This window comes from Onychostoma macrolepis, chromosome 05, assembly GCF_012432095.1.
Source record: "Onychostoma macrolepis isolate SWU-2019 chromosome 05, ASM1243209v1, whole genome shotgun sequence".
NCBI lineage: Eukaryota > Metazoa > Chordata > Actinopteri > Cypriniformes > Cyprinidae > Onychostoma > Onychostoma macrolepis.
Window position 1 is genome coordinate 21,487,885 of NC_081159.1, and position 15,444 is coordinate 21,503,328.

The 15,444-nt window shown below is 37.7% G+C and overlaps 1 protein-coding gene across 2 annotated transcripts in view; it reads right to left on the reverse strand.

The window, feature by feature from the left end:
* Positions 1-573: 573 nt before the first annotated feature.
* dnah10 (dynein axonemal heavy chain 10) overlaps positions 574-15,444 on the reverse strand; it is a 33,583-nt gene continuing 18,712 nt past the window's right edge. The window contains exons 45-79 of one of the 2 annotated variants that reach the window (XM_058775824.1): positions 14,926-15,071; positions 14,670-14,822; positions 14,320-14,580; positions 13,925-14,097; positions 13,313-13,406; positions 12,962-13,126; positions 12,544-12,732; positions 12,220-12,391; positions 11,853-12,056; positions 11,675-11,755; positions 11,365-11,562; positions 10,896-11,057; positions 10,638-10,812; positions 10,261-10,442; positions 9,983-10,119; positions 9,662-9,879; positions 9,294-9,515; positions 9,061-9,208; positions 8,694-8,973; positions 7,106-7,335; positions 6,154-6,427; positions 5,839-5,943; positions 5,600-5,754; positions 5,345-5,499; positions 4,461-4,644; positions 4,053-4,253; positions 3,769-3,978; positions 3,568-3,663; positions 3,132-3,303; positions 2,922-3,053; positions 2,535-2,746; positions 2,234-2,401; positions 1,122-1,302; positions 890-1,035; positions 574-792 (exon numbers count right to left, since the gene is read on the reverse strand). In XM_058775824.1, the coding sequence (XP_058631807.1) occupies positions 646-792; positions 890-1,035; positions 1,122-1,302; positions 2,234-2,401; positions 2,535-2,746; positions 2,922-3,053; positions 3,132-3,303; positions 3,568-3,663; positions 3,769-3,978; positions 4,053-4,253; positions 4,461-4,644; positions 5,345-5,499; positions 5,600-5,754; positions 5,839-5,943; positions 6,154-6,427; positions 7,106-7,335; positions 8,694-8,973; positions 9,061-9,208; positions 9,294-9,515; positions 9,662-9,879; positions 9,983-10,119; positions 10,261-10,442; positions 10,638-10,812; positions 10,896-11,057; positions 11,365-11,562; positions 11,675-11,755; positions 11,853-12,056; positions 12,220-12,391; positions 12,544-12,732; positions 12,962-13,126; positions 13,313-13,406; positions 13,925-14,097; positions 14,320-14,580; positions 14,670-14,822; positions 14,926-15,071 (6,128 nt within the window). In that variant the 3' untranslated portion in view covers positions 574-645. Of the gene's footprint in view, positions 793-889; positions 1,036-1,121; positions 1,303-2,233; positions 2,402-2,534; positions 2,747-2,921; positions 3,054-3,131; positions 3,304-3,567; positions 3,664-3,768; positions 3,979-4,052; positions 4,254-4,460; positions 4,645-5,344; positions 5,500-5,599; positions 5,755-5,838; positions 5,944-6,153; positions 6,428-7,105; positions 7,336-8,693; positions 8,974-9,060; positions 9,209-9,293; positions 9,516-9,661; positions 9,880-9,982; positions 10,120-10,260; positions 10,443-10,637; positions 10,813-10,895; positions 11,058-11,364; positions 11,563-11,674; positions 11,756-11,852; positions 12,057-12,219; positions 12,392-12,543; positions 12,733-12,961; positions 13,127-13,312; positions 13,407-13,924; positions 14,098-14,319; positions 14,581-14,669; positions 14,823-14,925; positions 15,072-15,444 lie in introns of those variants that run through there. The other variant, XR_009271332.1, reaches the window with a different exon arrangement.

A 15,444-nucleotide genomic window follows, 5' to 3' on the forward strand; every position in this document is an offset into this window, starting at 1 on the left:
TTATTTATTTATTTATTTTTTATATTTCTATTTAGTTTCATATTTATTTTAATTGTAGTATTTTTAGTGCTTCAACTTGAAAGAAAATTAGAAATGAGCTGAAATAAGTTTAGGTTTTTGAAGAATACGTTTTTTTTTATTTTACTTTAAATTTTATTAATCTTGTTTCAATTAACAAAAATATTTGTATTAATTTTAGTTTTAGTTAAAAATTACAAACACTGGTTCAAAGTACCTACACGAAGAGAGTCTGGAAAACAGATTGGGATGTCAATAATTAGCTTTTTTGGCAGGTTTTATAAATAAGTTTTGACTTTCCTTTTTTGCTTTGACCAAATTAATATAACATTTTGAGATTTACCCTACTAATTAACAAATCATAGGAAATGTCATTAGATAAAAAAGTGATTCCTATTTAACATTTTATGTGAAATCAAGTAGACAAAACTGAACGCAACAGGTCCTGGCAGCAATAATAAGTGTGCTGCCACCTAGTGATGAAACAAAACACCTCAACAGCATAGGTCTTTTGAAATTGTAATAAAATCATTAGTCACAAACAAAACATTTATTTTATTACTTTATTAATCATTTTAAAGTTTTAAATCCTCTCATAAATAATTTCATATTATCACAGTTAGACTATCAGTCAGCATTGAGGCATAGACATACTCCCTGCAGTACCCAGTGAGAAATGTGCTTGGTGGTGAAAAGATCAGCCTCAAACACCAGTCCAACACCCATAGCATTCCTCCTCATAGAGGTGGTGTAGACTGGAGTCCTCAGGGTGTTCTATAAAGCAAACCAAAAATACACATTGCTTACAGATTACAAGTATTTCCAGGCAGATATTCCAAGACATCGTGATAAAAAATATGAACCATCTTGCCTGGAGTTTGAGGCGGTGTGCTTCAATGGGAATGATTTTGAGAATGGGTAGTTGAGACACTAAAACTCTGGGTTTGCTGCGCACCAGACAGCCTTTTTCAATGTCCCAGTCTGCCCCCTCCAGATACAGGCCTGATACAAAACATCCTAACAGAGAAAAGAAAGAACGTGTTTTTAACCTGTGCTTGAGTCTCATGTTCATTTTTTATGAGCAGGGTGTTGTGCGCTCTCACCCTGTCCTGGTCTCTCTTTAACCTCGTCCTCACTCCTGTAGTGTGTAACCTGTGTGTAAAGGGTGGAGTGATCCAGAGGCCAGCCGTTCTTCCTGCATGTGGCCTGGACCAGTGCTGTCAGGTATGATTCTGGGATATGCAAGCCAGACAACCACATCACACAGGGCTCTCCCTCATCCACCTACATAGATGAAAAACAATATGAGAAAAACATGTATTTATTTATTTAGTTAGTTAGTAGCCCATTTGATAAATTCAATTAGAAGTTCATTTACAGGACCTGACCTAATTTTGTTTTTAACAGACAAAAGGGGGCAGTAAGACCTCTGTTGTTCATCCAAGTGCAGTTTTTTTGGATGACTTTGAGATTTTGTTTTATATTATTTTTAAATAAATTGATGCTTTTATTCAGTGAAAGTGAATTTTAAATTGTTACCAAAATATCTATTTCAAATAAATTCTGTTCTTTTGAATTTTTTGATCAAAAAATCTGAAAAAAAAAAAAGTATAACAGTTTCAACAAAATATTTATATGAATATAATACTGATAATATTAAGAAATGTTTCATGAGCGCCAAATCAGTATATTAGAATTATCTTTGAAGGATCATGTGATACTGAAGATTGGAGTAATGCTAAAAATTCAGCTTTGCCAACAGATAAATAAATTACATTTTAAATTATTAAAGTTATTTTAAATTGCAATAATATTTCACTGTTTTCATCAAATAACAGCATTGGTGAGAATAAGATACTTATTCTCCATATTCAAAAACGAATACTGAAAAAAAATAAAATAAATAAAAAGCCTTACCAACCCCAAACAAAACGGTATGTTCTCAGCCATTTCAAGTAATCAGGCAATTAATTGGTGTCACTATTATAGACTGCTCTATCCTATTCTTGCTTATACATTTTAACAAAATTATTTTTGTTAAAAAAATTTAAAAAATATTATTATAAATTAAAATGAATAATTGTTCAAAAATTATTTTGTTAAAATTTAGCTTTTTGTTACTTACTGTCCTATTATTACACAGTAAGTAACAAAAAGCTAAGAGGGTGCCTTTTTAAAAAATACTGTCTTATATGGTGTGATATTTGATTCTCACCCATGAGCTGTACTGTTCATGTCGCCTCTTGAAGTGGATCATCCAGTTTCCTAGAGACTTTAGAGTATCTGGTGCCAGTTTCCTCCAGATAACAGGAATCTGCCCATTAAACAGAGCTCTCGCCACCTCATCTAACTCGCTGCTCATTCCAACCTCACCAGCCAGGGCCTTTAGACAGAAAACACACACACACACACACACACGGTCTGCTGTGAAACCTACCAATTTTAATGCACCATAAACAGTTGTATTAATTGTAAGCTGGAATATTTTTTTGTCTCTTTGTCTTCATGTCACTCACTCGCTGGAGCTCAGCCAGAGAACGACTCATCCTGAGGGTGAGTTTGTTAAAGCGTTCCAGCTCTTGTAGTAGCACTACAGACGTCGGAGAGATCTCCAGCCCCAACTTCTTGCGAATCACGTCCAGGTCAAACACTTCAGGTAGTTTGCTCTGAATGTCCCGTGCTACCTGGCTGATGTACTCATCTCTACTAATGCCACCGCCAGAGTCACCTAAAGATTTTACATGCCAGTAAATATATTTATAGCATTTTGAAAATAACTGTTATTCACTGATATGTCAAATATATGAACTGTATGTATATTTTAATTAGTATATTGTTAATATGTAGGCGCAATGATCATAGTGATCATATTTCAGTATTGTAAAGCAATATAAACCAGGTACCTGTCTGTGGTTGTAGTTCAATAAGATGAGTCCATATGTCTCGGGCAGCCTGTGTGTAGTATCCGATCTCAGCATTAGGGTGTAATCCAAACACCTCTGCTGTGTTAGCAAGAGGCAGCGACTCTATCTCATCTGCAAAATGTGGAGAGTTTGAGTGTCTGTCAAATTCAAACCAGTCTTTCTGATGCTAGATTGTAGGAAGCAACATACCAACATAAACCTGCTTGGGTCCATCTGGAGGGATCTTGTAGTCCACGTCTTTATTGTGAAAGAAGTGGAAGGGCTGGAAGGTGTCGAAGATGAAGTCGCCCAGATACTCATCCATGTAAACTGTGAGGATCCTACGATCAAAGCTGTCAATGGCCCTGCCACCATACATCACCTGAGACAAACGAGACAAAATACTTTATTATATTTGACAAATGTTCCTATTTTAATAGATTTTAAAATGTTATTAAGCCATTATATTTATTCAGTTTTTGTGGAAACCATGATAATTTTTTAGGATTCTTTGATCAATAGAAAGTTCAAAAGAACAGCATTTATTTGGAATACAATCTTTTGTAGCAATATAAATGGCTTTTTTCTTAATCATTAGCATTTTTTCTGCTTTCAAATGACACAACTTAAATTATTTTTTTTTTACCTCGCCAATTAGGTATTTGAGACTTCCCCATGGTATCATGGCATCTCCTTGAGTGTGAGCTTTGGTTAGGTAGGTGTCCAAAATTTCCATGCACACCTGAGAGACAATGAGACAACATAATCGAAAAGCAATGAAAAGTGTCTTAAACTAACTTTAAACTACCTGAACATTTCAAGGACCTTTGGGTTTGAGGAGACTTACCAGGAAGTCAGACTCATTGAAATCATAAGGCACATTCCAGCCGATCTTGCCATACTTGCGTCTTTCCTGAACCACAGCATGGAAGAAGGCCAGCACATAAACCAGACTGCGAAAGGCTGGGTGAGGACAATTCATCACCTTATCATTAGGGATCTTAAAATACGTCGCCCTCATGTTCAGCTTCAGTCCATTTGGAGGTTCTGTCACAACCTGAAGGTGGCAAATGAGTTAACATGGAAATGATATTCACACATTAAATGTTCACACATTAAATGTGTCCTGACCTTGAGGGATTTCTGCAGGATGCCGATGGGAAAGTCTTTAATGGGCTCTGTGGTGAGCCATAGGCGGAAGTCTGGGTGGGGTTTAGTGATTCTTTCCAGTGCTTTCTCTAGATCCTTCAGCCATTTCACTAACAAGTGACAGTTTTGCAGCATCAGCCACTGGCCTCGTGCCACTGCGGTTTCCAACAGTTGCAATGCAACCTGAAACACAAATGTCATATTTGTACCTTTTTACAGATTGTCTTGTAGAGTTCAAGGGTAGATTTCCCAAATATGTCTGTTATCATATTACTGGTGGTCAAGAAGCAATGCACCACTGCAGTGCACTGTGCCTAGATATATCATAATTATAACATATTTACCTGTAGCATATAGCATGTAGCAGTATTTGTGGGAGTGCACATTTACCTTCTCCTGTCCCTGCCCCATGGCAAGAAATTTGAGTCTGTTGGCCCCAAAACCGGAGCGTTTGGCTAACTTCATCAGATCACTGGCTGGTTCTGAGCCTGGACTCAGAATAAACACAATGGGAGAGTTTGGGGAGCTCTGGTCAAAGATGGCTTCAAAACTGATCACGGGAGGCTGCACGTATCTGAGTGACACAGTAAAGAAGTGAGAAAGAGAGAGTTAGCACTTATTCTCCTAACAAATGCCACTGTTTCTGATTGTCGTTCATTAAAAGCTTGGATGTTTGTAATATGAACATTAAGGCTGGAATATACCACATGACTTTTGCCCTAGTTTTTGCTACAATTTGCACTCTGTAAGTCAGAGCCAGTCTGCAGATTTTTGGAAGTGGAAGTTGACAGATTGTACAGAAAATGGTGTAGTGAATTATGCACAGACTAAGATTTTTTTTAGCTTAGTTCAGACCAGTTGGAGGATATAAAACAAAGTTTGATATTTTCAGCCATATTTAGAACACATTGTTTTCATTTGTCATGCATTTACTAGCAACCAGGCGCATGTTTCTGCACAAATTAGTATGATGCCCAGTTTTTCTCTATAACAATTCAGCAAAAAGTTTTAAAAGTTGTGCAGTGCATTCCACCCTTCAGTCTACATTTTGCCTCCAAAGTGCTTGCTAAAGTTTTATTTTTATAGTGCCTTTCCAAAAACCCAAGGTTGCTTTACAAAGTTAGATAAAAGAAAGAAAGAAAGACAAATAACAAACAAATAAACCAAACTACAGTTCACAGACCAAGAGCTGAAGAGTAATATCTCAAAATATAACAAATATAATCTTAAGAGGTCTTAAGAGGTTTTTTAATATGCTGTGAATTTCCTCTTACTTCTCTCCCATGGTAAGCGTGACGTAATCACTGACGGCACGATAGACTCGGTCCAGCCTGAAGCAGCGGATCAGCAGAAGCTTTTGGAAGGGAGTGAGGTTGTCCTTGTACTTCAAGGGGAAAGAAGCCTGCTCTGGAGCATCCAAATCGTACCACTGCAGCAGAAATAGAAAGACATTATGGGTCGGACTCAGTAAGTGATAGTATCTCACCGTGGGTTCATCAGGCGTGTGTTTAGTGATTTCCGCCACTCACTTTCTTCCATTCCTCAGGATTCTTTTCTATATCGTCTGCTAAAGTACCAAATTCATTAGGAAAGAGTTCCATAAGGCGCACTATGTCCTCCCAGCCTTGATCAGGCAGCCAGTCGCACAGCTTCTTACGTTTGCTCTTTTCCAAAGAGAGGTTACCTGGAGAGAGAAGGCAGAAATGGTTTGTTTGTTTTTTGGTTTTATATTGTAAAAGTGGGAGAGAATTCTTCCTGAAGCTTCTACCTTTGAGGAAGAACTCTAGTTCATCCTGGGGTGCTCGGCCCTCACCCTGCTCAATCTTAATGGTCATGTTGAAGGAGAAGAGAAGTTTGTGTCTTTCAAACAGACCTAAACAACAATGCATAAAAGAAGTTTGGTTTAAATCCACTGAAGAAATAACTGATTTCATTTCAACTTTTTCCTGTCATCACTAGTTGCTAATGTTCATGGACTATAAAAGGTCTTAATCAGATGGTGTGCTCTTTAGCAGTTAATTACAGTATATAACAAAAAAAATTTCAATTTCAATTTGTGAGCTTAAGAGTTTAACAGGCTCACCAGTACAGCCATAGTTATAGACATTCTGCGTAAGTGTATCCATGATGTTCTTCAGTCTAGTGGGCAGGATTGCGTTGGGCATAGACTTGGACAGTGAGAGATCAAACACCTCTAAAAAGGAAGCAAGTGAATACTGGTACATGGTGTTGACCAGAGCCATCTCAGCCAGCACAAAGAACAAGACAGCTCCCCGCTTGGCAGCCGGACGGTAGCCGTCTCTCAGTGTTTCAATATCACTGGCTGTCTTTTCTGCCAGCTTCAGTTTTTCAAACACCTTTTGGAGTCAAATAATGATTGTTAAATTGTAAACTGCACATATCCTGTTTAGTTTAATTAATCAGTATGTACACTACAATTCAAAAGTTTGGAGACGGTACAAAAAAAAAAAAGAAATGAATACTTTCATTAAGCAAGGATGTATCAAATTGATCAAAAGTCACAGTACTGTATTTTATATGGGTAAAAAAAAAAATCTGACTTCAAATAAATGCTGTTCTTTTGAAATTTCTATTTATCAAAGAATCCTGACGAAATGTATAAGCACAAAAATATTAAGCAGTGCAACTGTTTTCAACATTGATAATTATAAGAAATGTTTCATGAGCATTAAATCAGCATATTGGAATAATTTCTGAAAGATCGTGTTTACACTGAAGACTGGAGCAACGGCTGCTGAGAATTCAACTTTGCCATCACAGGAATAAATAAGATTTTAAAATATATTAAGATAGAAACATCTGTCAAATACAGTAAAGTATTTTTTAGTCATTTTGCCACTGTATGTTTGATCAAATAAATGCAAAAATCTATATATATATATATATATATATATATATATATAACAAATTCAAAATTCAAAAAAACGGCAGTGTACTAGTCTCTGTGATAAATACAGTATTTATGAAATAATTAATAGGCCATTATGCATTTGTGTGGCGTGCAATTAACTAACCTCACTGGCTTTGGTCTTGGTTTCTTCCAGAGTCTGAATGAGCTCTACGTTATCTAGCATGTTTCCTGTGGAGGTGGCCAGCTCTCTCAACAGCGAGTCCTCAAGGTCTTTCAGCAAACGTTTGTTCTCACTAGTCTCTTGAATAAGCCGTTCTCTCTGCTCTTCTTTGTCCTTCTGCTCAAATCCCACAATAACACTCAGCAGCTGGTCTTCCAGGCCCTTTAGGGTTACTGAAAAACAGTTTTAACAGAAAGATTAAATGAAAAGCTGTAAAGTCCCAGACTAAGTGCATATTCACATCCAAGTCAGAAAAAATGCATCTTCACTCCTAAAAACTAGGTGATTTTTTTAAAGGGGTCATATGATTTCCTTTTCTTTAGTGTGTTATGTAGCTGTTTGTGCATATATAAGATCAGCAGAGTTACAAAGCTCAAAGTCTCCCACAAAAGGATTTATTCTATCTAAAAGAGAAGGCTGATCCAGACCGGGCTAAAATGCCTCATTCAAACACGCCCCCACATCACATGTCTACGTCACGATGTGAAAATATTTGCGTAATTCCGCCCAAATGTTCATGCAAAGAAAGAAGGCGTGGTTTCAGTAACCGCAGTAGTGTTGATGCAGCATGTCAGGGAGACGCTGTGTGTTTCTATGCAAAAACACTGTATTTGGCCTTCTGAAAGTAGATGCAATTAGGAATCATTGTTAAGATTTGTTTACAACAGAACAGCACAACCCAAATGTTCGAATTTGTGCAACACATTTTATGGACGACAGTTTGAACCTAGGAGAGTACAAGGCTGGCTGTGCACAAAGGCTATTTCTTAAAAAAAAAGGGTCAATTCTGCTATGACAATCTGGTGCTTCTGAATCAGCGACTATAAGTATGTTTTGTTATTAGTTTAAGTATTTGCTATTGACTGTTCAAATGCGGAGTTTTGCGCAGCGTAGAGTAACACGTTGTGTGTGTGTGTGTGTGTGAGAGAGAGAGAGAGACAGGGTCACATCACAGTGGAGTCAGCTGTCTTAACCGCGGCTTGTGTACTGCAAATACATACAAGCATCATTACTGTGTCTGTCATGTGACTCTATTCCCCTCTCGGGCTTGAACTGATGGTAAAACTAAGGACATTATTAACTGTCTTTAGTTTTACTTTGAAAGCTGAAGCTTGTGATTATGGTTAGGGGCGTTACATTTCTGACGTGCCCTTGTGGTGTTCGGCCAATCACAATGCACTGTGTCAGCTGGCCAATCAGAGCAGACTGCACTAATCGGAAGGAGGGGCTTTATAGAAAATGACGTGTTTGAGAGAGGTGAGGCATAGAGGAACTACAATAATGTACAGTATTCAAAAAATAATGTGTTTTTTGAACATTAAAGCATGTCAACATATTCTGTTACACCAAATGCACAAAATAATGATCTTTAAATAGCATCATATGACCCCTTTAAAACTATAATTAAAATAATGATCAAAAATAGGCACTGGACTTACATAAATACATTTGTGATAAATTGTGAGTGTTGTATACTTCCATTTGCATGGAGACCTGATGTCAACCGGTTTGCTAAAAAATTTGCTCTTACCTGTGTAATTGATAACCATGGCCTTCCCAAATACTGCAGGAGAGAATTTGGGGTTTGCAAGTTTGGTATTGAGGTAAAGTTTAAAGTTGGGATCATAGTCAACTTCCTTATCACCAAGTACGACAACCTGACGTCCCTCTGGCCCTTTTACATTCTTCTCAAGGACGTTGTCAATAACTGGATCAATATATTCATCCACATCTTGGAAAAGGAAAGGGAAACCATACTTAATGGCTAACTCCAGCCCCTTCAAGAAGTCTGGGTCATTGAATGATGAGATCTGCAAATCAGAATATTGATTATAAAAATAGACCAAGATTGATTACAGATAAACAAAGCAGCCTTAAGTGATATAATGACGTAAAACCTTCAGATTGCTCTTCTCTTCCTTCTTTTTGATCCAGTTGAGGGCTTGCTGCTGGGGATCAATGCACAAGGGGAAGCGGCTGGATCTGGTGGTCAGGATGCCATTCTGCACTGAAAGTTCATCTGGAGGAAGACCTTCAGATCCCCATCTAAGAGAATGCACACAGTTTTTCCGTCATCACCAACAAATACAAAATTGACATCCATTCTTCCACACATCACTTGGTGACTCACCTGCTGATCTCCACCTCATCAGTGAGCAGATTTTCTATTCGGAAAGGCTGGCTCAGAGGAATGCCTCCCTCCAGGACGTCTGCCTGCCACACCTCATACACCATTTCATTGCGAAAATCCCAGCTGAATGCTCCCTCGTAGCTGAGGAAGGCAGCGCAGACCAGACAGTCTCCTAGAAGACGCACTCGCCGCTGCTGCAGCTCCTCCAGGTCCTCTGTCCAGCTACATGCAGATAGACATACAGCACATGACTAATGACTAAAATCTCATTTAGCTTGGAGAGAATAATTTAAGCCTTGATGTCAGGAATCTGTTGTTCTATGAGTCATTTGCATTCAGGTTTTTAGGATTTTAATGAGTAGGCTGACCGCTTATTCTCTGATCCCAGGCCCGAGATGAGTTTGTCAGCAGCAATGAGTCTTCTCTCCATGACCTCGGCCTCCTCCTGAAGAAGTTGCTTTTCTGTCATGGCAGCCTCATATTTGTTTCCAAGAGTTCCAAGCTCTTTCTGGATGGCACTGAGCTCATTCTGGATTCGCTCCAGCTCACGTTTGCTCTGGAAGAAATTCCTCTCCAGACGAGCTACCTTTAAATGTAATTTTGTGATTTAATCAGCTAAATGAGATGTAATAAACTTTACGCAACTGAATTCATGCATTTATAGTCTCAGTTATATAAGCATATCAGACCTTCTCTCTCTTGGGTTTGATGTCTTTGGCCACGTCACAGTAACCCATGACTGCCTCCACGAACCTTAGCATGCCAGAACCGGCTTTACTGATGGCTTGCATCTCCTCCAAACTGGTGTTAAGGTTCCTTAGGTAGACTGGTTATATGGCAAGGAGAAGGTAATACAATAGATCATCACAATTTTCATGGGTGGGTTTACGTTGAATACTAAAAAACCTCCTTGAGGCTTTGGGATCACAGAGTAGCATCAAGACGATGAATACGTAGGGTGGTTTACCTTTGACCGTCTTGACTTGACTGGCAGTGATTGAGTCACAGTCCATTTCCATAAGCGAACGCAGGAAGTTGGCCTCTGAAATCATGCCCTTGGCTGTCTTCCAGTTGATCTCTTTATAGCCACGTATCACCAGGATACACTCGCACACAACCTGCACCTGTTTGGGTGGCTTGGCAAATGATCTACAATACCACAAACAAGAGGGTGGAGGAGAGGATGAGCACAGAACCATACATGTAAATCATGGAGACCAGAAAAACACTTATTTTATCCTATTTTAACCATTAACACTAAGACCATTAACACTTTGGCTATTCTATTCCTGTTATATATATATATATATATATATATATATAGTCCAGAAGCACAGTGGCCACCTGATTTCTGTGACGTCAGATTTGTCCAGGTCTTGCAGGGCGATGCGAGCGGCCTCTAAAGCAGGAAGAGCCTCAGCTAGAGAGCTCTCAGCATCCTTCTTCTCCACCACTATCACCTTATTCTGTTCCTCTATCTCTTTAGCCTTCTCCTCTGCCAGGGCTTTCTTCTCCTCCGCTGAAAGAGACAGAGTTTACAATCTATATTTGACTTGATATAAATGACCCATTGTATGTGCTTGTATGTGATGTTGTACTAACCAACAGCAGTATTGGAGCAGATTTCTTCTAGAAGGATCTCACAGGCTGAAGTCTTCTCTGCCAGCACCACTTTCTGCTCAGCTAGCTTGGTGTTGAGCTCTGCTAGCTGCTCGCTTGCCTCCTTCAGCTTATCCAAACCTCCTTCTAGACGTTTATATTGTGCTGGATAGTGCAGACAGATTACTGTTATTTTAGTATTATTTATATAATATTATAGTCCTTATTATATTTGAAATTATATTCAATTTTTCTATTTTCTGTTTTTGTTTCAATTTCAGTAATTTTGTGATTTTGTCTATTTTATTAGTTTCAGCTTATTTCATTTAGTTGCCACAGCAACATTTTTAATATTTACGTTTTATTTTAGTTTAGTTTTAATTAACAATAATGACAGTGATTCATATGCAGTATAATATTTCAAAATCACAGACAAATGTTTCCAAGCAGCTAAAGAGAAATTTGCTCTTACCCAGTATGTATTTATCTTTATCCTCCAGAAGGTTGGAGTAGGTGCTAATGAAGTCCAGGTAGTTTTTTGGGGTTACGTAGTTGCTGCGGCGGAGTGTCTGCTGGAACAGTTTACTGTACTCGCCTACAGAGCTGTGCACCATGCATACATGAGCAATCACTGCCTCTGAATGACACTCTGGGATCATTGGACTCTCACCTGAAATGAGACACGATACTTAAACTACCATGAATGAGCTGCACTGTTGTTGACTGGTGAAAAATAATAATCATATCTATAAGTTGCATTGAAATCTTTAGTCAAGACAAACCTAAGAAGGACTTGGCCACTGCATGTAGGGCCTGCGGGGGCCATGGGGAGAACCAGTCAATGCTTGTATTATTAACCAATCCTGATGCACAAAAACACACACAAGTGAAAAAACAAAGAACATATGAAACTCTGAAAGCAACAGTACGACCTAATTTTTTGATACATTGTTCACACACCTGGGAAATTCCTACAACGTGTTCTGAGAGTGTCTCCAACAGGTGACATGGCCAGCACTATGTGCAAGTTGTTGGCACTCTTATTGACAAAGTATTGCCATACACTCTCTTTCGAAGGACCAGAGCCATTTTTCATAGCTTCATCTCGCAGCTGGTTCAGGACTGATTCCTTCTCGTCATCAGGGAACAGTGCTGGAACCATCCCTGACAACACACAGTAATTGCTGTTAGCATTTTATTTTAATACAATCCATAAAACTGTGACAATTGTTCATGTTTACATCCAAAGGGATTCAAAGTAAATAGATTCATTAACAAATGTGTATCTTACCTCATTAAACTTCATTAAGTCAGTTGTTTTAAATACCTGATGTAAGCATGTTGTTAATGAGCTCCAGAAAACCTTCCTCAGCCACATGGGCATCAGTAAACAGGAAGACCATTTTCTTATTCTCTATACCCAATTTAAGGTACAGAGTTTTTAGATCCTCACGCAAGTTAATCTCCGAGTATCCTCTACTAAGCGCAATTTCAAACACCTATAAACAAACAGCATTCTTAAATTACCAAATTAGAAAGAATGAAGGGAACAAAATAGGTCAAGTGAAAAAAAATACAGGAAAAATTACATATAAATTTGCATTAAAAAATATATGAAAAATGGCGGAAACAGTTTGAGCCGATGAATTACCTCATAACCTGCGCTGAAGGCAGCAAGCTTCGTAAGAGACTGTTTCCCTGAACCACCTACGCCAACCAGCAACGCATGACTACGGTCCATTCTGATGATGCGGTGAATGATTGTCAGGTGCTCCAGAGCATCATCAAAAAGCACCAAGTTCATTCTGGTCTTATTTTCATTAAACTCCTCCAAGATCTCCTACAGGGGTCAGAGAAAAAAAAAAAAGTGTTATAACCAATAATAAAAGCTTCGGATTGCCAAGCCTGTTCATTTGCAGATATATTAATGGCTTTCTGCTTTGGAAAGGGTGTGTTCAAGTAATGCATGAATTGAAAAAAAAAACCATTATAGCTCCAATTAAATGTATAAAATCATCTGCCAAGTGCATGAATGTAAATGTAAATAAAATATAAAGACATCTATGCACCTGGAACAGAGCTTTGGATGCATCATAGTCCAGTATATCCTCATAAATTCTTGGCTCAGACTTCAGAGCTGTTCTGTAATCTCCGAACAGAATGGGGTCTCTCATGGCTGAATCGAGGTCTGATCTGAAGTGCTCTTCAATCAGATTCTTTATATGCCCCTGGACCTGTAGAGAGCAAAGTTGTGGCATGTTACAATAAGTGTGTAGGTTAAGATGGAGACAATTACAGGTTTTTGTAACATGCTACATTTTTAATAATTATTTAAAAATATTTTCTATAAATATAACAGATACATTTATAGCATTTATAGAAGTTATTACGTTACTATGAGCTACAGGAAGCAAGCATACCGTAATTTTGTCAGTTTCATTGATAAGTCTGTCATGGAAGACTCTTAAGCATTCATTTCTCCATGCACGGACAAACTGGGTGACTGTACAGAACCTGGTGCGGGAGTTAGGGTTAGGTTAACACATGCTTATTATTAAAATAAACATGTCACAACCTGGTCATAAAAGACACTTCATAGTGTTGAATAGTGAAGCATAGTGGTATAGAGTATTAAATAGTATAGAGTGGTATAGAGCAGTGGTTCTCAACCTATTTGAGTATAACATTCAAAGGCCCCCAATATGATATAATATTAACAGAACTTATAACTTATAACTATAAGAAATCTATTAACTGTAACATATTATTAACAGAAACGAAACAATACTTAAAAATAGTTATTGAGAGTAAAAAAATAATTTCAGTTTACATCTTGATTGTGTTTTTATTAGCATTTTATGTATATTAGATTTTTTCAATATATTAATAATAATATTAAATTAAATTAGATTAATAATAATAATAATAACAACAACAACAATTATTATTATTTTATTTGAGAATTGCAAACATCAAACTAAAAAGAACTTCCTCAGTTTTTTCCCATTTATTTGAATTATGAAACTCTTTACCTTTCAGGATTGGTCAACGTCAAGCCATGGTAGACTCGGGAGAGATCTCGCAGGTTAAAGATATAGTGGAACTTGGAAGGTGTTGGCGGTAGGTCCTTAATTATGGTTTTGTACAACTCCAGAGTACAGAAGGTTAACTTGTCACAGATGTTTTGAATGCATTCCTCAAAGGACTAAAAATACAATAGTAAAAATTCTGATTAAAATCTTTCATTTCATTACTAAAATAAGGATCCAAATCATCAATACAATATGAGTGAAAAATAACTGCAATATATTGATAGGATATAATTGTGTTGGCACATTCCTAAAATAGACAGATAGAGACTTTTGTATGACTTTATGACAGCAATTGCCATTTGTTCTGATATTGGGAGCTGAATTATTTCTCACACCTTGGTGTGTCCTTTAAGAATAGAAGAGTAGATGAGATGCAGGGACTCCTCCTGAGGGAAGGGGATGTTGAAAACACTAAAAAGAGAGATGAATCGAGGGTCCACTTCATTCCTACCGCCCCCAGCCTTTCCCATGGCTGCAATGAAACCCAAGTCCTTTATGAGTTTATAGTTAAGTTCCTTTCCTCTGTCATACATGCCTCCCCTGTCCAACAGCAGCTTTAGGAGAGCTATAGGCTGCTGAGTGCCATATTCATCCACCTGAGTTCACAAACAAATGTGAATCCACGATGAGCAATGAGGTGAAATTTCAGTTTCTGATATGACCTATGGTATAAATCCATTCTTACCCGTGGCATGTTGAGGTCATCCATAAACACAAGGAGCCTTTTGCCCATTGGAGGACCATACGTGTCCTTGGTTCTCTTTTCAACACTTGCCTCCAGAGTCCTCTGCAGATCCATAGATGTTGTTCTCGACGAGAAATTGATGATCATCATTATCTGGGAAAATGTGCATCTTGTTAATCCTGTGTGTTAAGGTCAACTGGAGTGCATTATTTTTAGTTTTAAACAGCTTGTGTGATAGTCACGGCAATGGACTTACAGTTGTATCTGTATTAAGATTGCTCAGGAAGTTCTGGATGGTGGCTGTTTTAGAGGTGCCAGACTCTCCAACCAGCACCACTGGCCTTTTCACCTTCACCATCTGTTCCAACAGCCAATTAGCACGAGTAGTGTCCACTGTCGGGACTGATAGAGAGTAATGGATGAAGTAATACTTCAGTGAAGCATATAAAAGAAATACTCTACCAGTCAAAGGTTTGGAATCATTAAGATTGTTTTTAATGATTTTAAAAGAAGTCTCTAATGCATATGTTGAAAACAGTTTTTGCTGCTTAAAATTTTATAGAAAGTTTTTTGAAACACAAGTTTCAAATTTTATAGAAAGTTTTTTGAAACACAAGTTTTTGGTAACATCATAAAGGTCTTTATTGTCAATGTATTCAAATTTCAACAAAAACATAAAACAAAAAATGTTCAATGTTTATCATAATAAGAAATGTTTCTTAAGCAACAAATCAGCATATTAGAATGATTTCTGAAGGATCACATGACACTGAAA